Source organism: Pezoporus flaviventris, unplaced genomic scaffold (genome assembly GCF_033815535.1).
Source record: "Pezoporus flaviventris isolate CSIRO_AGI_PZ_B2104156 unplaced genomic scaffold, CSIRO_AGI_Pfla_v1 ptg000013l, whole genome shotgun sequence".
Classification (NCBI taxonomy): Eukaryota; Metazoa; Chordata; class Aves; order Psittaciformes; family Psittacidae; genus Pezoporus; species Pezoporus flaviventris.
The window spans coordinates 23,104,563-23,130,893 of NW_026892561.1; the positions used below are offsets into that span (position 1 = coordinate 23,104,563).

The 26,331-nt window shown below is 43.4% G+C and overlaps 1 protein-coding gene across 14 annotated transcripts in view; it reads right to left on the reverse strand.

Annotated features, from left to right (window-relative positions):
• Positions 1–245: 245 nt before the first annotated feature.
• Positions 246–26,331, reverse strand: part of LPP (LIM domain containing preferred translocation partner in lipoma) — a 338,569-nt gene continuing 312,483 nt past the window's right edge. For 13 of the 14 annotated variants that reach the window (XM_061452175.1, XM_061452168.1, XM_061452176.1 and 10 more), the window contains 3 exons: positions 5,015–5,193; positions 2,286–2,406; positions 246–488 (listed from right to left, as the gene is read on the reverse strand). In XM_061452175.1, the coding sequence (XP_061308159.1) occupies positions 360–488; positions 2,286–2,406; positions 5,015–5,193 (429 nt within the window). In that variant the 3' untranslated portion in view covers positions 246–359. Of the gene's footprint in view, positions 489–2,285; positions 2,407–5,014; positions 5,194–12,504; positions 12,920–26,331 lie in introns of those variants that run through there. The other variant, XM_061452179.1, reaches the window with a different exon arrangement.

Consider the following 26,331-nt stretch of genomic DNA (forward strand, 5'->3'; position numbering starts at 1 on the left):
TCAGCCATTTTTCACCTACCTTCACGTACTTAGGAGACAGGAATCAAATACAGAAATAAAGTTAGAACCATGTTCAGGCCTCCTTCAGGCAGATAACTTAGGTGCTATGACCACCTATCTCCACCAGCTGCAGAGACAGCAGGTGCTCTGACTCACTCCTGAAAAGTCATGTCTAAGTTAGGTGCCTGCCATGGGCAGTCTGAACATGGCCTCACAAACTGCCCTCTTGTTCCAAGGCCTTCCAGTTTTACTTTTTTTTTTTTTAAAACAGAGATTCAGACCCTAGGCTGGAAAGAAATCATGCAAAGCTTGTGCAATATCCCCTAACAGGCATCCTGGGGGAGGGTCACAGTTGATACTCAGAGATCAGTGCTGGCCTTGGCCGTCAGAGCCTGGATCCGAGCAGAGTTGCAGGTCTTGCAAAGGATGTGCCCATCCAGAGGATAACAGCCCTGATTGTCCCCTTCAGACAGAAGGCCACCACAGTCCTAGGACATAGGCAAACAAAGTAAAATAAGCAAAGTAAATAAGTAAGAAGAACAACATTAAGCAAGGAATCTATTAGTCAAAGGAAGTCTCTCCTCACTCTCTACCTTGTAAGAGATCTAGCCTGCGTCAGCGTAAAGCACGAAGCTGAGGTACGTGATGTCTTTCATGATTAAATCACTTTGTGATAAGAAAAAATGCTGCAGAGAAGATGGGTTCCCAAGGTCTCTTCTGAATTTAATACCATTGAAAATAAAAGGAGATTATTCCCTTCACATTGCTGAGGGAGGAAAAGTCTTTAGCATTGGAGAAAACATAAAACTTAAGCACATGTTTATTAATGCAAAAAAGGATAAAAAGAAGCATCACTGGGAACGAAGTTCAGTACCAACACCTGACTGCAGGTAATCTCCCCTGGAAGAGTTAATGCCATAAAGCTATAGCTTCTATTCCAGGTGTGACAGCTAAGCAAGCTCCCTGCCTGTCTTCCCTGCCAGAAGTGTCACCTGTGTTTGTATCGCAATTGTCCCAAAAAGTTGTGGCTGAAAGAAGGATGTCACTGAGACAGGGACATGGAAACCCCACTAAAAGGCCTAAAACCTGCTCCAGAGACCTCAGCCCCTAAGTACATAAGGCTAAGTATAGCTGGAAGGAAAGCTGGGAATTATCCCTCACTGTGTGATCAGGCAACCACTTGACCCAAGACTGCTGACAGTGCTGTGGTGACAGGATTATGGTTTGCTTAGAGGCCATACTTTTTCATCATAAACCTGTGTTTGTAAATTTACCTGGCAAGCAAGTGGTAGAAAGAGGAACAGCATTATTATTCCTTTTGAGATAGCTGAGGCATGTGGAGATCAAGACCAAGTGAGTGTATCCTGTGCTCTCCAGTGCATTTACTTCTGACATTCATTTGCACGAAGCCTAGGTATCTCAGCACCCAGCATAGGCACATGGTGTACCATGAATGAGGCTCTACAAAACTCAGTGTAGGAATGCCCTAGCACCATTAAAAAACTGGGCCTAAATAATGGGCTGTCACATAGCCAAGGTCAGACTAAGAAGTGAACCAGATGCCTTAAGTTTCACCCTGGACTTTTAAGCCTTGGTCCATCATTCTTTCTAGTTAGTTATTAAAACCTGCAACTGTCATAAGAAATACATTTGGTCTCATTTTCTCAGCCTGCCATCTGGCTGATGTATTATCCAACAAATAATACTTGCATTGAAGAATTCTTGAAGGTTCCCTAACACAGCTGTTCCCACATGTTAATTGCTTGAAGGTGATTTTTATTCTCAGTCTTCAGATTCTTACCATCAAAATTATATGAAGTGTGTAATGAAACTGAACAGGAAAGTAGCACGAAAAGCACTGCACAAAACAAGAATGATCATGTTTATGTGTCCATTAAAATTCTTCAAGCCAGAGCCATATGTTGAGTTTCCTGTACAATCTTGATCAAATTCTAACATGCATTAGCTTTCATTTTAAGAACTTAAACAAGAGCAACTTTTGTGTCCAAGCTATAATTTATGAAGTTCTCCAATATTAAGCCCTAATTACCTGAGTCACATTCTCTTGCTCTCCTAATGAACCTGCTATAAACAAGGGACCTGATTTTCTTCTCATTTGTGCTGATATAAATGACGAAAAATTCCTTGCATGCTGAAGTCAATGAAGTAATTTGATTGTAGAGCCAGTGTTACAATAGGGTATGCCTGTTGTGTGTATAATATGAGGCAGTGATGAAATTAAGCCAACCTTTGCTTTCTGTCCTTCACGTGATTAGAATACTAACCTCACATCGGTAGCACTGGACATGGAAGTCATGATCCAAGGCAACAATGCGTACAGTCTCCTCTTGTCCTGGGGCTGGCATGATGGGCTCCTTACACACTGAACACCTCGGTGCAAATTTCCTGAAGAAAGAAGGTAAGTCACAGTCATCCTCAGACTCAGAGCAGAAGTTTTTCTTAACTGCACCAGCAAGCCAGAAACATGTGCATTTGTAGAAACACACACACGTGTATAAACATACGTCAGTTTGTAGCTTTGCACAGCCGCCTATTTGGAAAGAAGATAGTAAGGACTCTTCTTAGCCACTTATGCATCCAGCAGCACACTCCTAGCTGTGCTCACCCTCAAACAAGAAGCACCAGGGCAATTCTGACTAGGTGCGTTTTCTAGATAAAACCAACTCTCAGATATCCATTAGTGGGTTGCCCAGGCTTTAAAGAGAGCAGGTCTGGGTGCAGAGACACCAACACTCTCTCTTCCACAGTCAGCGTGAGTCAGAGTTGTATAGTGACACTCACAGTGTGAAGGGACTACCTTGAATTGGGGTCAACTCAGAGATCAATGGGAGCACAGACTTTTCCCCCTTATACTGCCCACCATTTGACCTTCTGTGCAATTCACATATGTTCTGTATTAGCTGTGGTTTCGCTCTCCCCTCGGTTGCCCATGAGAAGTGGTCATCTCTGCTCCTAGGCAGGTGGGGATGCTTGGGAACATTTAGCCTGTGGCGAATTATTATCTTGCTGAAGACCTAAGGGTACCAACCCCTGACTGCAAATTCTGCTCTCATCACCTACAGAATCTGCTGCCATGTAATGAGTGCTGGGGTCATGGGCTATGGAGCAACAGAGGGTAGTGCTTATGGCAAACATCAGAACACAAGGAGATCAAAGGCTCTTCTCTTTTGAAATGCCTAGGCAAGATTGACACTGCCACCCAGCCTGTCACATGAACCACCTCAGAATTAACTAGCTTAGAAAAGAAAAAGAAAAAAAAAATCTATCTGTACTAGGAATAAAGAAAAATATTAATTTCCCTGGCAGCAGATGAAAGATGTCTGGGTAGCTGCGATCTAACGAAAAAATGAATTAAACAGTGGCTATAGCGAGCACTCTGAAAAATAACTTAAATGGATATATGACTGGAGCTGTAATAGCAGTTAATTATATGCTGCTTCATGCAGGTGCTTCCTTCTGCCATTTAGCTCAAATACGGTGCTTAAAAATGCTTCAACATTTCTTTGTCCAGGCCACTGCGGGTAATGATGAGCCAAATTCCCAGGACCCAGAGATGACTCCTGCAGATATCAGGAGATGTGGATGTGCTACTGTGGGGCCTTAGCTCAGCTAAGTGACAGTGTACGCTTCAGCTATAGTTTTGTTATCAAGAGGATGTACAAGATGTACAGCACCCAACCTCCAGACCAGGAGGATGTGTCATTCTTAATTGAAACTGGGCTGGATGAAGTACCACTAAACACGTGGCTGGCCAAAGACATTCTGAGTGTCAGATTAGGTCTTGTGCTATTCCCGTACCTTCCCTCAGTCTTTCACTCAATGATTTTGTGCTCTTTCCTTGGATTGACAGCCTCCTACTTCCCATTCTCAGAGCTCTGAGGTCCACATCCAGTCACTGCCAGAAGACTTCAACTGCTTCCAACCTGCATGTAAGCCCTCGGCCTGTGGGACTTGGGGAAGGAGCAGTCTCCCAGTTTTAAGAGGGTGTGAGGGAAATCTTTCAGGAGCCTGAGTGGCATGTAAACCTTCTGTTGGGCCTGTGCTCAGGATCAAATTTTACCTTATACACAACTGCTGGAACAGAAAAGAAGGCAACACAGCAACTGCCAATTAACCCAGCCTCTGTGAGCTACGGGGAATATCCTCATGTTGGATTTTAACATGCCAGTTGATTGTGGCTGCTTCCCTTTCTGTCAAGTCAGCCTGCTTCTTTGAGCTTTCAGGCCCCCACATTGATGTCATAAGGCTCTAATTAAATCTACCCCCTTAGAAATTAAGAGATAAATGGTTGCGATGTAAACTCACATTTGTCAGTATTGATTTCCTTTTTTAATTGAGGGGTGTAATGTGTCTGTCTTTTCCATACAGGGGAAACATTTGTGCTGATTATATCTACCTGTCTTCTCTAGATTAGTCGTGATGATGGGGGTGGTAGCATGGCAGTGACAGAAACTACTTGCAACTATACTGTTCAACTTACTTTAAATAACAGTTTCACCATAAATTATTGCCAGGGCTGTATTTTTAGCAGCTTAAAAAAGCTAATTATCAACTAGAAAGAAAAGGAGCTGTGAGCATCCTGTGGCCACCTAGATCCCTCTGGCCAGTAAGCAAACACCTGCAGAGTGCAACAGCACAGGACCTCTCTTAGTTGCTTGGTGGAAGAGGCAGGAAGACACCAGTGTGGAAATGCAGGTACAGGCAGTGAGGAGAAATGTGCACATGCTAAGGGCATGAGATGGCAGGGGGAATGCAGAGCAGTTGAAATGGAGGCACACAGAAGTTATCCAGAAATTTAGACCTTAGCAAAACAGAGATCAAGCAGCATCCCTAACCAATTAATCTTTTATGCCAATGGGGTGTGCCTGCTTGGAACAAAGCTCTGCCTACTCTTTAAGAGCCTTGGGATGAAGTGGCAGAGGGTTTAGATCTTTTTGGACACTTGGACTAAAAAAAGGAGGATTTTTAGGGAGAGAAAGACAATAAGCCATACTTATGGAAATCCTCGATGCAGTGGATGTTCCCACCGGCATCCACGGTGAAGGGAATCCCATCCAGGCTGCGATGGCACATCACACAGGTGAAGCAGTGGGGATGATAGGCCTTCCCAGTGGCTCGCAGAATCCTTTCCATGATGGGCTTTGCGCAGACGCTGCATCGCTCCAGTGTGTTCTGCAAACAAAATGTACACAGCAGACGTGAACACCACCTAAGCACGACATTTACAAAGGTCAGCTGGAGGTTGCTGCTGGTCTACCTGGAAGCTTTACGTACTTTGTTTTCATTTTTAAATAAGTGCAGTATAGTCGACAAAGAGTACGGTAACACCATGGTGCCTGGGTCAAACCTTAAGAATATTGTGAGAACAGAAATCAGAACCTTCTCTCAGCAGCTCTAATAACTGAGCAGAGATGGCCCATCAGGTATGTGTATGTAAGCCATTACAGCTTCTGTAGCCAAGAACCTGAAGGAGTTATGCAGCATGCACTCCTGGGTTTTTGCCTCAGGACTGCGCAGTCTGAATGACCTTTTGCAGCTGAGTTGACTAGAGACAACCTCCACAGTGCAAAGCTGCCAAACTCCTGGGGCTATGTGGAGACCCCCTAACTGCTCTGCCAATCCAGCTCCCATAAAGGATCCTTATCTGCCTTGTAAGAAAATCTTGATCTTCCTCTCCCACCACGGAGACTACCGTTGAGTCTGAGGAGAGAATAAAGCAGTGTCTGCAATGAAAGCATCACAAGGACAGGAGTCCAGGATGACCTAAACTGTTCATTTATCTCTGGGCCACTATGTTTCAGATAATGGCTGTGAAATGCCAGCTCTAAGGCCATGATACTTGCTGCACAGGTTTTACACACTGGCCTGCTCCTAGAGTGCTGAAGCCAAAAAACTCCACACCTTTCAAGTGGGATCCACTGAACGATTCATACAATTCCAAGCCTCACTCACCCTTGCAGTTAATTACAGAAACTCCAAGATAATTTTGCTTCAGATGGTTGTCTGTGAGCCACGCCAGCCCTTCTGACACCAGCTGTGCAATCTACCCTTTCAAACAAAGCACCTTAAAGCCACATTAAATGAATGGAGGGTGCAACCCACATAGATGCAAACAATAAATCTGTGGCCATGATTTCAGCCATTTCCCTGGACTTTAGGAAAGCAAACTCCACCTGCTACTCCTGCTTGATGCATCTGAAGTTATCAAATAATGTTATCAACCAGTGCTTGAATCTTTGGTGAGATAGAAAGTCCATGATTACAATATTGATTAAGATAGACAGAAATAAGGAGGGTGGAGGGAAGGAAAGGAAAAAAAATCTAATGGGCCAGAAATATAAAAAGCTGCTGGAAGGCAGCTCATGTTGACAAACACAGGAGGCTAAAGTTCTTCTGCTTCCTCATGCAACAAAATTCCCAGGGAAAGTAGTGCTTTGACTGACCGCATTGTTACTGCTTCTTTGAGCCAATATTCTCAGGGGCAAGATCCAGACCTTACATGTGCAGCCAGAATGTATTGTCAGGAGGTGAGTCACCAGGAGGTCGGAGAGGTTACTTCTACACTCGCATATTTGCTATCGGACATTATCTCTAGGCTGCAACTCACTAGTAAGATACAAACATAAAATACATAGGTTCATATCAGAAGATCAAAAGGACTGGTTTTGGAAAGGTCAGTATGAAAAGTCCTAAAATCAACCCATTTAAGAACTGCCTCACAGATTTGGAAAGAGAGCACAGATAGACTAGCACTGGTTTCAGACTGGATTTTGCTTTATGCCTTGTAATAATGGGCAGGAAAGAATTATTGCTGGCCTTTCTGTCTGGTTGCCGTCACCATCATCATCATTATAACAGTAGCTGGTATGCCAGGAAAAGCAAGGTCAATAATTTTCTCCTTGGAGAAATAACCTAGCAAATTTACCATTTTGCTTTGCATAAGCAGATCACATCACCTCAGTCTGCATCCATGCTGTTTTCTATATAGCCAAGGAAGAAACGCAGCATACTGGCAGATACTGACAGAAGATGGTGTGAGGCATTTGCTATTGACATCTTCTGAATATGTGTAGGTATGGAGCATTTGCCTCACCAAGTCACCACTTGCTTCATTTCCAACAGCTGCCAACAACAGAGGCCAAACTATGAGAACAGGATAAGCAAAACACAGCAATTCCTGAGGATATGCTTCCAGCCTCCAGCAATTTCTGGCTTAGGGACTTCCTGAGCCAGAACTTGGCTTCTCCATACTTAGCCTCAAGTTAATGTTTCTCCCATGAACTTTCTCAATTGCTTTTTGAATTCTAATAAACATTGAGCACCCTCAACATGGCCATGAGTTTCATGGCTTACCTGCATGTTGGGGGTGATCTGCTAAGCAGGTACCCCCTCCTACTGCAGCCCATGTATAACAGCGCTGCAGACAGTAATGCTGAGTACAGCCTACCTGGTGTCATGAACACAGCAGAGACCTGCAGCTGTAATCTACCCTGCAAAGGATTTGATACAACTCCTACTCACACATTTCAGACACACAGTTTAGGACCACAAGGAATCATGACAATCATCTTGTCTGATATCTTGTGTTAACGCTGACTTTGGTGGGAGTTTTGCCATGACCAGGAGAGCAGGTAATCATGCTTCTGGATTATGCCTTCAGAAAACATATGTCTTCTGCTCCCAAATCTCAGCTCAGCTGTACTGTTTGACATTCCTGCAACTGAGACAAGCATTTTAAATTAACCAACTACTGATTAAGCCTTCCATACAACCAGAAAATCAGACCTAAGAAATGTATTCTTTTCATCCTTCTAAGACTGTACCAGTGAAGAAAAACAAAGTCATTAGCTTCAGACTTCAGTTCACTCCCTGTCTGGGAGCATATTTGCTTAAGCCTCTTCCCCTGCTAGAGCCCTGGCTCAGACCCTTCAAGGTGTTACCAGAAGATGCCAAAGGGAAAGCTTCCTTGATTCACACCCATTTGACCTCAGGTTGCTCTAAGGCAGGATTTGGCCTGTGGAGCTAACAGGGTTTTCTTTGATACTCTAATCAGGTTATCCCACATGCCTAAGTGCTGCCCCAGCAGCTAACAATCTGCACAAAGGTATTTCTACACATTATGGGAATAGCATCCCTGTAGGATTATAAGTTTGGCTTCTTGATTTTGCTCTCTTTCACGTTTAGCTAACTCTCCTAGCACCTCCTGGATCTTTCAGACCTCCACAAAGCTGAACAAGATGAAGGAAAAAAACCCGAACAGCCCTATTTTAATTCTGTTCTCCTAAGTGCCACTGCCAGCCCTCTCTGTAATCAACAGGTAGAGCTGAGTGCATCTGATGAGTTACTTAGAGGACCAAAGCAAGGCACAGAGAAGAAAAATAAGAACCAGCTAGAAAACATCAGACTAAGGGGCTATGGTCAAATTCATGTCATAAGAATATGGACCACAAATCCAGCATGGGCACAGGAGAAAGTTCACCATCCCTTTCTCTTAGTTTTGGCTAAGAGGCAGGGAACGCCCTTCTCTTTTGGACACACTTGTATCTCCAAATCCAACTACTTTTTGAGGTTTGAAAAGAATGGGGAAGAAACCATCCATTTCTAAATGGAAGGTAGGCCCAATGATAAAGGCTGTCTGAGCCCCTTTCTCTTGAGGGCAAAACTGATTATCCATGGCAAAGAAAAAGAATCTAGCCTAGGCAGAAAAATACACCCTAATACCAGTAAGAAAAATAACCCCAAGCAAAGACACACTAAAACACAAGCAAATAACTGAAATGACTAGGACATCAAGCATCAGCTTGCAAAGGAGAACTAAGAAACACAAATGTGTACAGCACTATCAGCAGCAAAGTGGGAACTAGCTGCTTGAGAACAAGTATCTGGCACCAATTTGGTGGTGGGAGTTTTTGAGGACCTCCCTACAGCAATACTTGTCCCTTCAGAAACCACAGAAAGCCAAAGGGAGCTGCTCCGCAGATGTTAGGTTTAAATACAGGCCACAAAGTGAAAATCCAAACTGCTGGGAAAGACTTCTGGGATGCAAGAGCAATTGAAGACTGGAAGTGGGAAGTCTCTGAATCCTCTTCTGTAACTTCACAACGCAGATGGAAAGCTGGCAAATGGCTCTGAGGAGCAAAGCTGCAGTGACAGCCTGCAGGCTGCATCTCATCCTGCCTCCCTAATGCTGCGGATCGTAACTCCTCATAACCAGATTTTAGGTGACAGCAGTAACTCACAATACGGTGCAGCACAAGGACCCTCCCACAATGACCTAGCAATAGTCTCTGCACTGTGCAAAATGGGTGAAAGAAAAATGGTGGCATCTGATACGCAGTTTACACAATAAAACAACTAAAGTGGTAGACTTGGCAGTCCTGGGGTAATGGCTGGATTTGATGATCTTAAAGGCCTTTTCCAGCCAAGTTGATTCTATGATTCTATGATTAATGCAGAAGAAAAGCCACACAGAGATTAGTCATTGCTTCTTCTGTCCTGACAATTCATCCAGAGATCTAATGAACATAAATAACCTCTCCTGCACTCTGAGCAGACCAAGCTCATGCATGAGGACATGAGCATGGCATTGCTTATTTTGCTGGGAGAGGGGAGGGAAGCTGCGTGACCAGCAGGTCGAAGGAGGTGATCCTGCCCCTCTACTCTGCTCTCGTGAGACCTCACCTGGAGTATTGTGTGCAGTTCTGGTGTCCTCAACAGAAAAAGGACACGGAACTGTTGGAACAAGTCCAGAGAAGGGCCACGAGGATGATCAGGGGACTGGAGCACCTCCTGTTCAGCCTGGAGAAGAGAAGGCTGCATGGAGACTTCATAGCTTGGAGACTTCCAGTATCTGAAGTGGGCCTACAAGGATGCTGGGGAGGGACTCTTCATCAGGGACTGTGGTGATAGGACAAGGGGTAATGGGTTAAAACTTAAACAGGGGGAGTTTAGATTGGATATAAGGAAGAAGTTCTTTCCTGTTAGGGTGGTGAGGCACTGGAATGGGTTGCTCAAGGAAGCTGTGAATGCTCCATCCCTGGCGGTGTTCAAGGCCAGGTTGGACAGAGCCTTGGGTGCCATGGTTTAGTGTGAGGTGTCCTTGCCCATGGCAGGGGGGTTGGAACTAGATGATCTTGAGGTCCTTTCCAACCCTAATGATTCTATGATTCTATCAACAAAGGAAGAAATTACACTGGCAACTCATACACAGGGACATGAACTCACTTTCTGCGACCACCGCAGAAGAAATTTTTTGGAGTAACTGCACAGAGGAGATGGTATTAGCTGCGGAATCAAAAGTGACTGTTGTGCTAAAACCAGGCACATGGTCAACTACTGTAGCTGAACTGTAACTTAGTAAAGTGTGGTAAGTGAATTGCTTTAAATCTTGTGACTCCGTCGTTCATTTCCTCAAACTGAGGAGAGCAGTGCAGCAGACATTTTCCCCATTGTGGGATAATTTTTGAGGCTTGAAAATGTTTCCATACTTAAGACACAACACTTTAATCTCAAGAAGTCTGGTGAATTTATAAATCCCAAATTTGATCAGGTCAATTGAAACACTGCACTTCAAATAATTTCAAATGGTTTCATTTAAGTTTTGGGTCTGCAAATATAGTTGGATTATAAATTGAAGCAGACATTGGTGGAGGGTTTAAGTGTCAAGATGTAATTTCAAGACTTCTAAAACCTTTTTTTTTTTTTTTTGTTTGCCATTATTTCTAGCAAAAGAAAATGCAAGACCTGATTTCCCCCCAAAATCTTCAGCCAGCCCCAACTGCTATCTCCATAGATGGATAAATCTTGGAAAACACAACATTTAATTCACTAATGGCCAGCATAAAATTCCTTCCTCCATATTTGAAAAGAGAATTTGGGCATGTGTGAGTTAATCTTCCTCACTTAGCTTGACCAGCTGGACACATTATTAACAGTGGGTGACACTCCCCTTCCTGCTGCTCCCAGTGGGCTAGGTCCAGCAAGGGAGAGCCCTGTGTAATATCTTGGCTGATTCTCTGTTGTTTAGACCACATTGCCATAGTTGCACCAGTGTGTTGGGGGCAAGAGATGTGACCCCTGACAGCCCAAAACGCCCTGGCAAAATCTCCTAATTCAGACACAGCAGTAAACAGTGAGGATGCACTTTAGCTGGTATAGCTTGTTTTGCTGGGAAAGAAGCAAGCAGATACTGGAATAAATTACATTGGCAACCCTGCAACTTTACCAGCATGATACGGGTCTGAGCTGCACATACAGTTACCAGTTACATAGTGTAGACTCAGGCCCTAGAGGTTTCTGTATTCAACGGCCTTCAAATAGTTCTTCCATTCGGCTCAGCTTTTACTGGCTTTCCCAGCACAGTAGCAACACCATAGCTGGCATGCTTCCCCTCTGCTGGAATTTGCATTTCTTGTCAGGAAGACTGAATTCAGCTTTGTATTTCTGGACTCAGAGCAGCTGGAGGTGAATCTGGCAGAAAGTCCTCTCAGCATACAGGGTGAAGGAATCCCTTCCCCTTGCCCTGTAACTATTAGGGAAAAACTAGATGTATTTTATTGCTTATAGTAGCAAAAATGACAATGACATACAATTGAGTCCACAAGTGTGCAGTAACATAAGGGCCATGATGAAAATGGAACAGGGCTTGAGAAATGCTTCTCAAATGATGCGCAGATGTCAAAATATGCTCTACAGTGAGAAGAGGAAGGAGCTCCACTTCCTCCTCAAGATAGCTATCTTATCAATAAAAGGAATGGCTTTGCCATTGTCTGAGCATACCAGAGCCTGAGAGGAAACTCGGAGAAGGCTGCTGGATCTGGCAGGCACACAAGCTGGCCATGCTACCTGGACAAAGGTACATATTTTTAGTGCTTAACATAAGTAATGTTTGGAACAGCACAGGCAGTGGCAGGGTGACTTCTCTGTTGCTCAGTGCCAGTTTAGACAAGACCCATATATGTCCTTAGTACCACCTAGTTGAGAGTGATGAAGGAGCATAAGGGTTAAATGATCTGCTCTGCATTAGGCTCAACATCCAACCACAATCACATTGACTCCTTCCAGCTAAAAATCCACAAGAAGCCTGATGTTGGAAATTACTTAACTACTTTCTGGCACTCAAAGCTACCCATCTTCTGTACATTCCTTGCTCTGACAACACAGAGATCTTTGTCACTTTAGAACAGCAATGCTTACGAATGTAACAAATGAGGGAATAGTTCTCTAAACCGGTGGGCTGGAAGATAAAATGCCTGTATTTTGCGTCTGACTTTTCAACCAAATAACTATCAAAGGCAAAGCACTCCCATGCTCTGTGCCTCAGCTGGCCTGTAAATAAAATGGCTGTAGACATCACATATTCTGGTGAGAAACTGGATGCTGCTATGTTCAATAAATACCTGTCAAGTAGTTTGTGAGCCAAAATGGTTATTCATGGAAACAAAGTATTCTTAACAGCAAAACCTTTCTTTTTTTTTCTTTTTTTTATCTGTAATGATTGCACATACCTCAAAAGTCAACCAGGGCTGACCTGGGGAGGCATAGAACTGCGGAACAGCATCTGAAATGTTACTCAGAGTACTCCAATGTGACTACAGCAATTTGTGAGAGTAAAGTATTTTAATACTGAGGACATGTTTCTAACTCAGAGTTGACCTAAAAAAACAACCATGGAGAATAAAAAGCCTTATGAAATTTTTCAACAACAATAATTATAGCTGCATGCAATGTAGTAAGACAAGCAACTGAAAGCATCCTTAGCAACTATAATGTAAAAGAACATTGTTACATATCTTGGTAATCAGCTCCTGTTCCTTCAGCAATTTTCAGTCGGGTGCATTTCCAAACCTTCTCCCATCTTGTCTACTGCCACCAGAAAAGCTGCACATTCCTCACAAAACTGAAACAGGGAATTGTGCATGTTGGTGAGCACAGCTCATGCTTGCTGCTAGCACTGCTGACTAGGGTTAGGGGTATGAACCCTAGTGTAATGACATGAAGTTAGTCATTATACCAGGACTGCATATGGACCACAAAACATTTAACCACTAAGCTGGGGCAGGATTTTGGAGCCTGGAGAGATGAGCATAGATAAAGCACAGCAGCACTAGCAGAGCACAGGAGACAAGCCTGCCTTGGCAGGGAGGGATGATCTGGTAAGGCAGTTTCCATCCCTGATTTCTTCAATCCAAGTTGATCCTGAGCTCACAACCAGACCTTTGGCCCTCATTCCAAACCGTTGCATAATACAGTGCCTGGCGCAAGATGCTGATTTTCAAAGATTTGTAATTTGAAGGAAATCCCTCAAAATCCCTCCTAGAATGCCAAAGGTAAACAGTTTGTTCAAGGCTTCTGCAGCTCAGGCAAACTGGCACACAGCTGCCACTGAAAACCCTGGACCCTGTCACACAACAGCAGCCATATCTCATGATATTAGCATTGCTTCATACCACTGGGGTCATTACCTAGAGAGCAATAACATGCTGGCCAATGGGTTCAAGGATTTGTTAGGACTCTTTTTTCCACTGGAGTGAACTTTGGTAGATTTAAAATGTATGATATTCTATTAGCTTTGCTCCTGAGTGGCAGGGGGAACACATTGCAGGTTTTGATAGCCTGTGCTTTTACCTATTATTAACACCCACACATCAGGTAAGAGTACCTACAAACCATCATCATAACTCAGGGTTCTGTGATACAAAGTGCTTTGCAGAATAAAACAAAGCTGTTCCCTATGCCCAAGCACTTCCAGTCTTTCTGCTACAGATGTAGCACTGCTTGCCTTATATGTTCTCTCCATTAAATCCATCTCTTTTTCCTCCAAACATGATGTGCCTGACCTTGTATGCCACACTGGGAGTTTTGCCTAAATAAAGACCGAAGAAGAATTTGTCCTGTTGCAATTACTTTCTGCGCAGGCAGCAGAATTAACATGCAGCTGGGAGATGTGGCAAACGGCGAGCAGATACACCCTGCTCCTTGTTTAGATACAATTGTGGACAACACAGAGATTTCAAGCTTAATTAGCAACGCTGAGGAAGCTGTTGGAGAGACATTTCAAACTGCTTGCAGTCTAAACTGATTAGAACTTTATGAAAACAAAACAAAATTGTGTAGCAAATCATTAGGCTACAATTCAAGTCAAACTGAACTGCATCAAAGGAAATACAAAGAAGTGACTATCGGCAAGAAGTGGCCTTGCTTTCTTTTCTTTGGTAGAGAATTTAATTTCATAGCCTTTAATAAACCTGATGCTCCAATCCAAGCTTGCCACTCTGGCAAAGAGTTTAACCAAAATAACACTGGAACTCATAGCTGACAGACCAGAGAGACTATAAATTGGTGAAATCTGGGCACAATGCAAGAAAAAAAAAAACTAAAAAAATCCAAAATTCCATTCAATCTTCCTGTTTTAGAATTTTGATGCAACTGACTATTGACATGGAAATGTTATCTTGACCTTAACTGCTAAAGCTGACTTGTGGAGGAAAAAATTACTGACTCTGTGACATCTTGGTGGTTATTTATAGTTCCCCTCACCCTCCGCTTTCTTGGTATTTTTACGTTAGAAATGAATTCTCACTTTTTCCTGAAGGACTGTCTGAGCAGTGCAATAATTTGTGACAAAAACCAGCAAGAAAATGGTACCTTGTTGTTAACATGGAAACCAACTTTTAGTTGTGAACTTTGTCAGTAAACCAGCATTCAGCAAAGCTGAGCTTTTTTTTTTGGTTACAGATTGAACACCACCAGCCTTTTAACTACAACCTGTTTAAAGCTGGCTTGTATGTTTCCTGTGCTCCCCAAGAGAGTTATCCTGGAGAAACTAAGGGGAAAGACAGGGCTACTAGTTGAGAGCCCAGGTACTTCTGAAGTCTGTACAACAAAGGCAGCATCCTTTGCCTTCGCTCCTTCAGAATAAAACCATGCACCTCTATAAGTCACAAGGAAGAGCACAATATCAGTTTTCCCCTGGTTATTTCAAGTCATAGTTAAGGGCATCTCTAAGTTGCTTCTAATAGCTACCAAAGGTTAAACATTTCAGATGAATATCAGTTTAATAGCTCTCCTTTCCATGGAAATTGCTCAAGCAAAGAGAATGCAAAGCTTCTCCTGAATCTCTCTCACAAGTTCTAGAGAAAGTTGTGTTTTCTAGTGGCAGGGACACAGCACTGGAAACTAAGGGTGCTTGGCTTCTGTCCTTGGGTTCACCAGTGCCTCTGAGAGTCTCATTTCATTATTTTCCACTTCCGTGCTTCAGATTATCTGTGGAGTCAGTTTAGCAAACTATTGGGAGGCCTGTGATGCTCTGAGAGAAGTCATGTCCCTATTACGAACACCAAAGTTGGCATTAGCAACAAATAAGCAACTCCCCAAATCAAACCAAAGCAAAACCCAAGAAGGTAATGAGACAGAATGCACAGAATTTCATAGAGCTTTCATTGAAACACCTTTTCAGTGCAAGATAATAATTTTCCAATGTATATGGGTAAGTGGTGAAATACAGGTCATGGCAACAGTTCAGCATAAAAATAGCTGCTTTTAATAGAAAACATAATCCAGTAGAATGCTTTGGAAAAAAAATGAACTGACAGTGAAAATAAGATTCTCCCAAATCCCTGATGTGTTTGTTAAAGAGTTGCCAAATGTATGTAAGTCCCTGATTCGAAGAGAATATGTTGGAGCCTTTAGGGCAATGGGAGACTTATCTGTGCCTGGAATACAAGGGATCAACAGTTCATGGATGCTCTAAGGTCCTTCCCAAGGGAAGGAAAAAGGTAGTTTCTTATTTCCCAAAGAAACCCTCATGAGTGAAACGCGTATTTTTAAAGACTTTGGAAGAGTACCAAGCAGGCACCACAGGCAACTAGCACTGGCCACTTTCAACAATAACAGAAAGCAGGATTTATCACATCAGTGTAAGGCAAGAACTGTGTTTCTATACTCTTTCCCCTCTGCACTAAGACCCGGAATTTTATTTTTTTGGAGGCAGGATTTCTTCAGAGACTTGAACTGAGTTATCCCCTCGAGCAACATCCATATTCCTATCTAGAGTCAGACTCTAATTGGAAATAAATGCAGGCTGGTGAGTAAATCCAGGCCAGCTATATCATACCTAGCAGGTATTGGGATTATTTTTAGATGTAATGACATCCCTATTCTTTTCATTCAGATGACCTGCATGTTTGCTTCAGTCCCTGGTCTGCAGAAGTAAGTCTGAGCCACCTGCTGAGATAAGAGTGACAAAGAAGGAAGCAATACAAAAAGGGAAAATGGAGACAGCTATAGAAGTAGAAACCAGACAAGGCATGGCACAGATAAGGAACTTCTTTGGGAAGTCAAGTGAGATATAAGAAAAGTGAAAATCCATCTGCTTTTTAGCTGAAGACTAATGTTCCAGCCTGCAAACCAATCCATTGCCTCCCTTCCTTCACAGTGAGATGATCTCATCCACAGAAAAGACAGAGAAAATGATTTACATCAGCCCCTCTGCACCTCCAGCCCATCTCCGAAGGTGCTTCTGCTACAACTCAGCTCAACAGAGCTGGGAAAAAAAGGATGATGCATACTTCCTTCTAACCTTACAAACTGATACCCACACAATAGATCAGATCTTTCCTGGAATGATGTGTGAAGGTAAATCAGAAGCTTCGGCCTGCTCTTCTGTTGAAGACACTGGGGTGGGACTGTTGGGCTGGAGGCTCCTTGTAACACAATTGCTTATCTAGTTAATCTAAACTTCTTGGCACTGTTCTTTTGCTCTCAAAATAGAAAAAATTAAGGGTCCTTGTAAAAAAAAAAAAAATATTTTGGACAGACAACACGGAGACTTGGATATAGAGATCTTGATGGCAAAACCATGGGAATGCAAATGAAAATGGGCATGTCCGAGTAGGTGGTAATTCTTTGGTGTCAGCAGGATTAGTCAAGGATGTTCCGAGCAGTAAACCTGCACTCTAAAGTCATTTCTTTCCCTTTCATCACCACAAGAAATTTTGGATTAATTTGGAATATGAAGGACACTGGCCTGAGCTGTCGGGAAGGTTTATGTCAGAGCAGAGCAGACTGAAAATCAAGCTGACAGTTGGCATTTCTTTACCAGGTCTTTTACATCACTTGAGGAGGCTGCCCTAGATGTTATTAAAAGATGAAAAGCACAGGCACTGAACACTCTGCTAGTCAACTGTCAGTCCCTAACATATAGTAACCAGATTACTCCAGATTTTGTGAAAGCAACACCAAAGGCTTTCAGCCAAATATTACATTTAAAAAAAGAAAGAACAGTTGAGAAAAAACAGCAAATCCCAAACGTGAATGGGGCTTTTGAAAAGAAGAGATTCACTTGGGCACACACAGCAGTAACACAAACTCCAGTCTTGTGACAGCACTTGAGATTCAACAAGCAAAGTGGAGTAGCAACAGAAGGAGAAACCAGCTCGTCCAACCTCACTTGTTTAACTTGTTTTCCTAGTAACAAAGATACATATAAAATGTGCATTTATATAAACACACTGAATGTATAATAGGTATTAAATAACATGTCCATTCTCCGCTGGAGAATAACATCCTGTAAGTGTATGGACTCTCAGACTGACATCATAGTGGTTATGGAATACAGAGGAAAAAATAACATTATTCCAGGACCAGTCTGTTCTGTAACTGTTCCATTCTGTTAAGGGGATTTTCTTTCTGTAACAGTGGAAAAGACCATGCTCTGGTGCTTCATACAGTATTTTAAAAGGTCTGAGATCACCTGTACCAATGCTTGTTTCTCATTAATGTAACTGCTGAATTGCTCATCTCCATCCTAATACAAGTCACTTCCAACTTTCCTTTCTGAAGGCCAGAAATTGCCATTTCCCCAGCAAGACATCTGAACACCCAAAGCAATCTGACCCCCACCTTTTGCCAAGCAGCTCACACAAAGTAACTGAGCCACATCTTTCCAAGCTGACTTAATGGACCTACTAGGAACAACAGAAGGAAGGACCATTCTTCATCAGGCTCTATGGTCTAGGTCCAGGGTACAAAAGGACAAGACAGTATGGCAGTAACACATGGCTCATGTACCTGATGATCAAGCTAATGCAGGCAATATGGACAAATGCTGGTGGTCTCCTAATGGAAGAAACAGATTTTGTTGCTGGCACCATACTACCCCACTGTGCAAAGTGATCCTTCCCCACACACGCTGCTATACCAGCTTCCAAAGAGACAAGGGAGAAGGACAGAGGGATAGGGAGGGGCAATGAAGGGTGGGAAATGAGGAAAAAAATCTAGGGCTTTCTGAGTCTTTTTTTCCGGGTTTGCTGCTGGGGCAGCACAGTCCGACTCTGCCCTACCTGTAAGTTTTCCTATGGAAAAGTTAATGTTGGCTCTTTCACATGCAGAGCAAGTCCAGCAAGCATCCTCCTGCCAGTTCTGCAAGGACAGCTAAGGAGTCTTGCTGGAAATCTGGCCCCAGAGAGAAACAGCAGTGGAAAGCAGCCATTTCAGAAGCACATTATTAAGCCATCAGACCAGTAGCTACAGGATCCCCATGGAAAAGTTGATCCAGGCACTTTGTATAATTACTTGAGCCCTTCCCGAGTCATTTATTCCCCTTTGTGGTTGGCAGGGAAAGTCAGTATCTTCTGGAGATGCAAAGACATAGAGCTTTTTAAGAAGTCAGGTTTGTAGGTGAACACATTTCTCTTTGCAAAATCTTTGCTGGAGTACACTGTTCGGCAGCAATTCAGGCTTTTTGCAGAGCTAATGCAGCAAGCTCAAATGAGCATAGCACACAGGCAAGTTTAAGTGCTCCATTTGCTTTACCTACATATGTTTTAACACTCACATTTTTAGATGAAGAGGCATAAAAATAGCTTAATTGTGTATATTGCCTACAGTACTGCTGGACTCCACCTGTGGGAAGGAACTTGAGTTTAAATTTTATTAAAGTTGCACATGTTTCCAAAAGGTTACTAATTATCCTGTGTGTTTTATACAGTATTTTTGGCTCCAGGGTCTTTCTGTACTTTTCTGAAAGAAACCCAACACAAAAATATTTGAGCTGAGATCTGGAATGCGTGACTGAAAACCAGGCACTCACCCCAGGGTTCATCTGACCCCACATATCCTTGCTCTTACCAGGATTTGGAAAACGCTTTGAGATCTGCTGGTGAGAAAATACTGCCTGGATACCAAAGACCTGTCTTTCCAATTTAATTGTCCTGCTTCTATGCACTTTAAACTCCACTGTTTGTCTGGCATTCCTCAGACGAGAGCTGCATGTAGAGCTGATCTTTTGAGGGCCTCGTGTGTGAATTAATTCACTTTGGGTACAACCCTCCTTTAAACTACGAGCTGCTTACAGACATAGTGCAAAGTGTCCTCAGGGATGGGGTGTTCTATATTTTAGGGTGGTTAATTCAAACCGCCTTTTCTTAAAGACACTCCATGCCTGCAGCTTGAGTTGGGGTAAGTTCAGCATCTTGGAAAAACAGAAACAAAGCAGCCCATAGTCTCTCACAGAGAGGACAAACCACAAGATGGCTAGAAAGGAGGCCAAGTTTTGAAAACACAAGCCTTTACCTCTTCTGACCTAGATGGCTGACCATCCTATGCACCACTACTAAATGTTTTTCTTGTGCTCCCCGAACAAAGGCAGACAGATCTCCAGCAGCCCTAAATCATCATTCTTCAGTGGTATCAACTAGGTTTACTGACATCTGGACCTACCATGGCAGAGGCCTAACAGGAGGAACATGTTAGCCAGTGTCATGCATGGGACACAGGGATCTTGCCAGCATATGATATGATATGCATGTTTCCCATCTTCCTCCCATGCTTGGACTCTCACTCTCTTTTAGGAACGTGACAAAAAACAAAACAAGGCACCACTCCTTCTACCCCAAATCCAGTTTGTGAGGTCCTTGGCACTATCACAGCATTGTTTCTGTGCAGAATCCCTGGCAACTGATTCACTTACAATTTTTAGTGCTTTACAGGTTTGACTACATCAAGACTTCCATGACAGTGTCCAGCCATCATCTGAAGGCATCAAGAGATGCAGACTTTACGCTTACTAGTCTTTTGTTCCAGTAGTAACCAGTCATACTGTCAAACTGTTTGTCTCATTTCTATTGTGAGTGTTTGGCTACTGTTTCCACCATTGTTCTGCCTTTCGCCACTATGTAAGTTTGTTATTAGCCAGTATATCACCTTATACATCACATTACACCATCTTCGAGAAGCTGAACTGTCCAAACTCATTTTAAAGTATTTTTCTCTCACCTTTGGCTCTTTCCTCCATCTTCCAGCGTCCTTGTAGGAATGGAGAATAGATGAAGACTAGGAGACTAGACAGGGGATTCTACTCTCTCACCAACACTGGACTGGTAAGTCTTCAACTTAAGTCTTCCCCAGTCTTTACAAGGAGATCTAGGATTAACCCTTTTTACCACAATACTGGAAGGCTTACTTAGTTGGCTGTGCTGAAAGCTCTGCTCCTTCCTAAGGATGTCACTTTGCAGGGTGAGCCTCCAGCTGTAGAGCGGGTGTTCCAGAAGATGATGGCCTTGCTCCTGGACAGATAGATGGCCTCACAGTTGGGTGTATTAAGCCATTTTTTGTTCAAATGAGTCCAGCATGTTCATCTTACCAATCCACTAAGTTTATCAGCAGTTATTTTTTCCTTTGTTGCTAATAACACATTACAGATAAGAATCAAATACTCTTGTACGTAACAGCTCTGCAGTACCACACTAGAACTCTATTCCAGCCATGCCATTTGACATGGTTTCTCTTGTAGGGACAGTTTCACTAGTCCCAAAGATGTGGTTGAGGGACAGATGGCCTATCCCAGGCTGCCTGGTTACCATCACAGAGAGCCTTAAGCAAGCGCCATTAACAAGATGTTTGATTTAATGGCATTTCAGGGTTTGTATAATATGTGGTAGTTACCCCATATATCTATAGGAAATAAACACTTCAGTGTATAAAAGGTTTTCCAGAAAGACTGAAAAATTGCTTCAACAGGAGGAAAAAGTATTTTATCTTTCTACATGCAGAAAAAAAATAAAATTGCTAACCACTCTGACAAGCCCCTGGAAAGCAACAACCTGACTCCGGTTACTATTGTGTAGACAATAGTTGCATTTAGGCATGTCTGACTGACAACATTTTCAAAGCTACTGGTCAAGCCAACTTCTGCAACAAGGAAAGAGCACAAAAATTACCAGAGATGATGCTAGGACTGGAAGCATAGAGAGAGCTTGGAGACTGACAATCCCCCAGAAGAGAAAACTGCAGTATAAAAGAAAGTACATTCCCAATGCCAGACCTTTCACAAACAGAACCAGGAGAAAGAGACATAAGAAGAAACTGGGGAGCAACTGGAACAGCTGATACAGAGTGAGGGGAACCTCTGAAATTAATTTAAGGGAGTTTTATGCATCTAACTCAATTTCTGTATGCTGTGACTTTATAAAACTTCTTAATTATTCAGTGTCTTTTGGATGTTACACTTACTTGCTGTAACATTAACTCAGTTTCAATCAATGGTGAAGATACTACATTAAGGTAAAGTGGAATACCAAGAGCCTCTAATGATTCACTCTGGCAACAGTACACATCTGTAGAGAAGAAAACGCGTTTTCCCCAAGCTGCTCTGGCTAGTCTAGGGAATGGTAAGGTGTAGAAGAGAAATCCAGCTAGGATAAGCTCCCAGCACCCCAGGACTGTGGCCATCCAGTCAGCTAAGCCCTCTGAAGTCACGTCATGGAAGTCTCAATGAACAATTATCAACTCACTTCTGAGGGCACAGGGGCATAGTGAAGCAACTCAGGCTGAGCAAAACAAAAATAGACATAAGGCAGCAGAAGAATTCAGAATAGGAGGAAGGGCTGTGAGAAGTGGACCCATGACAGTGTTCAGATAAGTTAGCCCCAGCTACTTTAAGTTAACCAGGTTTCTCGTTTTCTTCCTCCTGCCTTAAGGCATTCTCAGCAATTTTGACACATTTGAGGCCAGCACACAGACCTACTGGATTATGGATCTAGGAGCTAAGGAAAGCACCAAGCGGAAGGAAGGCACCCACACAGACATAACAGTGCTCTGGGTAAAAGGAGGAAAAAGTCACTTCCCAGCTGGGTCCCAGAGCCCAGGAATTACAGAATACAAGTAACACCAGGAAAACATCTTGGGAGCATGTAGACAGAAAACCTTAGGGTTGAATGCAGCTCTTAGCAGCCTAACCATGCCACCCCAAATAGGTGGTGTCACAGAGGGGCATACGTGCCCCTACATACCCTATAAGGGGCAAAAGCAGCACAAGGCTACTTCCCCATGATGGGACCTCCTCTCTGTGAAACATCAGAAGTTCCGTCTTTCTGGCAGATAGGTGAATGGTTGGTTAGATTTTCCTCTCCCCTTCTGACAGGCACTGCATTTGGCACATACAGCTGACATATCAGCTACATGTGCATCTGAACTTTGTAAATCCTGTGTAGGTACATGCTAGCTCAGACATGCAAGATGAACCCACTGAATAACTGAAGAACAGTGACACATGTAGACCCCCATTTTTTAAATCTTTGGCAAGGATTCCAGAGGACAGGACAGTCTCTAGCCCCTGTTTTCATATGCCAGTATATTTTCCAAAATGGCTTGTGCTTTAGATCCTATTCAATTCTTAAAAAAAACCTGGTATTTTTTACCAAAACCTGCTGGAAAAGAAATCTATCAACAGAAAGGGGCAGTTACACCTTGAAGATAAGCACAGCTGAAGATCTTTTATGTAAGACTCCCCCTGACTGTGTGGAGAGCCGTTAAGATGTCAGATCATGGTTTGCTGCTCTCAGGGAGCCTGCTGCAGCACTCAGTCAGAACAAGTTTACGTCTTGGAGGAATTAATTTGTCTGAATAATGTCATCCTGGTTAAACAAAATGTTAGGGAAAACATTGCAGCATTCTGGTGCACCTCCCTGGACTGATGCCTATATATGGGGATTAGCCAGCGTGAAAGGGATCCTGCTGAGTCAAACTGGATTATAGCAGTATTATTTTCTGGAGACAGAAGAAAAGGGGAGGGAGGGAAGAGCTAGGGAAACCTTGCAAAAATATCAGCTGTTTGATATGTTAAAGAAACAGCATGGATGAGGAAGTGCTGCCCACTTATGTGAGTGCAGCAGAGCCAGGTCAGCTGACAGCAACAACCAAAAATAATTTTTTACCCCTTTTAGACTTTCAACAACCCAGCTCCCAGAAAGCAAGGTGGACACCAACTTTTTCTGGGGCATCAGGAGATGTGTTGGCTGTGTTCCCGTCAGGCATCAGCACCATGGCAGCACCCTGGTGGGGAGGATCCTCATGTTGGGAGGATGTACTGGGGAGCTTCACTAGGCCTGCCCAATTGCCCTAACAGCATGTAAGGGAGCGAATAATCTTGCAGACTCAGCTCTTGGAGCCCATGGGGAGCTGGTGCAGACTGCAGGAAGGGAAAACATGCAGGTTTTCAAATAAAGTCCCTGAGGCGCCTCCATTTTTCATCACCAGGCATTCACACAGCCATTTATGCAGTCATTGTTCAATGCTGGCTGGAGAATCAGGGCTGGTGGCAAGTCACAAATGAGACATGCCCTTGTACATCTTGTTTGCAGAGCTGGATCTGCAGTGTGTTTTAGAGTGTGCCTGGAGCTGGTGCCCTCTCTCCAGCAAACAGCTTGACCTTACAGTGATAGCATCAATTCCTTCACCTGTTTTCCTCTTGCCCAGCAAATATTTACCTACGCAAAGAAGAAATGCTTGCCTAGGAGAAAGCAAGGGATGCCTACACCAAACATCTGCACCCTGCAGTGCAGGGGGGGGAAGACTAGGAGCTGCCTTCCAACTCTCACTTCAAAATCAGCCCTAAATATCCTACATCTCAGGCCAGTGCTCTGATCAGTGGGACTGTGTGAAGGGCCTGAAGGTGGGTGAAGAAGACTTCCCCCTGTATGTTATTAAAGGACAGACCCTGGTTAAGCACAGAAGAGGAGCAAAATTCATGCAGGTGGTACTTTTTAGGCCAGAAACAGATGTCACAGTACAAGAGGCAAGGCCTATACCTCAATTTGCAGTATTTCTATTCAGTAATGCTGGTCTTGGTGTATCAAAACCCCTGTGCCTGCTCCTCCTGGGAAGTGTCAGAACCTGAGTGTGGTGAATTGTGCTAAAAGTTGTGCTTTGCAACACTGAGCTAAAGACTGCTGTGGTAGCAGTGGAAAAACACTCCTCTGTCCTCCACTGCCCAATCCCAGAATATCAAATGTAATGCTATGCAAGCCAGAGCTTACAAACACATGGTTCAAAGGGAAAAATTCAAATGGATTTGAGTCATGGGAGTATGAAAAAAAAAAATCTCAAAAAACAAACAGAACATATCAGTCATGTTGTTAACTTAGAAAGCCAAAATTTCCTCCCAAAGCCAGCAGTGGAACAGTTGCCAAGATTCCAGGATGCATCTCTGTCTGGAGTTAACATGGGCTCTTATTTTTTTAATCCAAGTTTCAAGCCCAGTAAAATCCATTTCTGACAATAAGAACCTCTCCTGGCCAGCCAGACAAATCATGCCACACCTCCACCCACTTTTTCCCCTCAGGTAGTATTGCAGCCCATGCAGCTACACCCCTACAGCATTGCCATGCCCCTTGTGGTGCCCACCACACATCCCCCATGGAGCAAGACCCTTTTCCACCCCCTTTTTGCAGTCAGCAATATTAACCCTGTGCTTTTCCAAGTGGGGAGTTGGAGCAGGTTGGGGAGCCCATGGTGAAAGGACAGGCACAGGCCTTACCCACACTTTCCTAATGAGCACTTCATGCCCTTCTCTCTGCACATCCCAGGGTATTTTCTGCATGCTGGTCTTAATTGGAGGTGCAACAAGACCTCTTGCAAAGCAGCCTCTCCACTCACGTCTCCCCTACACCTCAAGAAGAGGGCAGTTTTGCCCTCCAGTTGAAGAGGTTTCAGAGCCCAGGGTCACTTGTCTTCAGGGCCCATTTCCTAACCACATACGTTTCATAAAACAGTCTGGGCATACTACACCTCCACTTTCTTTTCCCGGCTGTGTCAAAGTAAACAGTCAGAACCACCTTTTCTGGTGAAGCCATCCCTGAACGAGAGTGAATTAGAGCATGACTAAACAAACAAGCCATGAGGGAGCCATAGGTGGAGGAAAACCTACTTTCTAGGTACTCAGATGTGGCTTGCCTTAAATATATTGAGCAAAAGTGACACCGACACTAAGGTGATTCCAAGAGAGTGGTAGGTAGGGCTGGTTAAAATATTCTTTCCTGAGAGGTACCACCAAGTCTCCACCATCACTCCCAAGAGACATGCGCATCAGACCAAGAACATGGCATGTAGCTAGATAAAGTTATCTGGGATGGATTCCACCACAAGCATCAGACACTCTTAACAGAAATCCAGTTGTCTCCAAATCAGACAAAAAAACCCCACAGTGCTCCCTTAAAGAAACAGCAGTGAAAAACAAACCACCCCCCCCCCCCAATACCCTGTGTGTAAGCATCAACAAAAACTAAGTAGTTTAATACATTTTGCAAAAGTAAAACCAGAATAAGTTCTTTGCTTCCAACACATAAGGAACATATTATTATCACATTGTCTTCTGTGATTATTCAAGCAATGCATTTAAACATTCAGGGAGAGAATGTTTGCTAAAATATTGTTATGTAACATGGGGAAAATTACCAATTCTGCCCGCCCTTGATCTTTTCATATTTTGGTCCAAGAAGGAGTCACTAGATCTTATTCTCTGGTGGAAGCAGCAGCATGTCCGAATTCTGACCCGATTCTTCCAGTGGCTTTTACAGTGGGCTGACCCTATCTCCTGCGGCTGAGTTATTCCAGATTTACTGAGCATAACTGTCTTCTGAATCAGTCCTTCAGAACTGCACATTTCCAAAGACAGGTGGAATAAACAGCACACATTCCTCCATGCTCCTTGCTGACAGAGGTCAGAAATCATTTACTTCCAGTTCCTCATGACTTGTGGAGTCTGAAGCCTTCCACATAAGCCAAGCAGGGCCAATGCTATCCTGCAGTTGCAAACATACTTTAGCAACTGCTCATTCATGGAGTGGGCTTGCTACATGAATTCCCCTCTTCTCCTCATAGCAGAAGTTATTGAAGATCTGTTCTGTGGGTATCCTTATTTCCAGTTCGTTTGCATCAAGAGTATACATAAAAGACAAGTAGATCTCTTCGTTCCTAGACACCTACTAGAAGCTGCCATTTTCCTACTCTAGTGTCGGGGGAGGGGACTTTCAA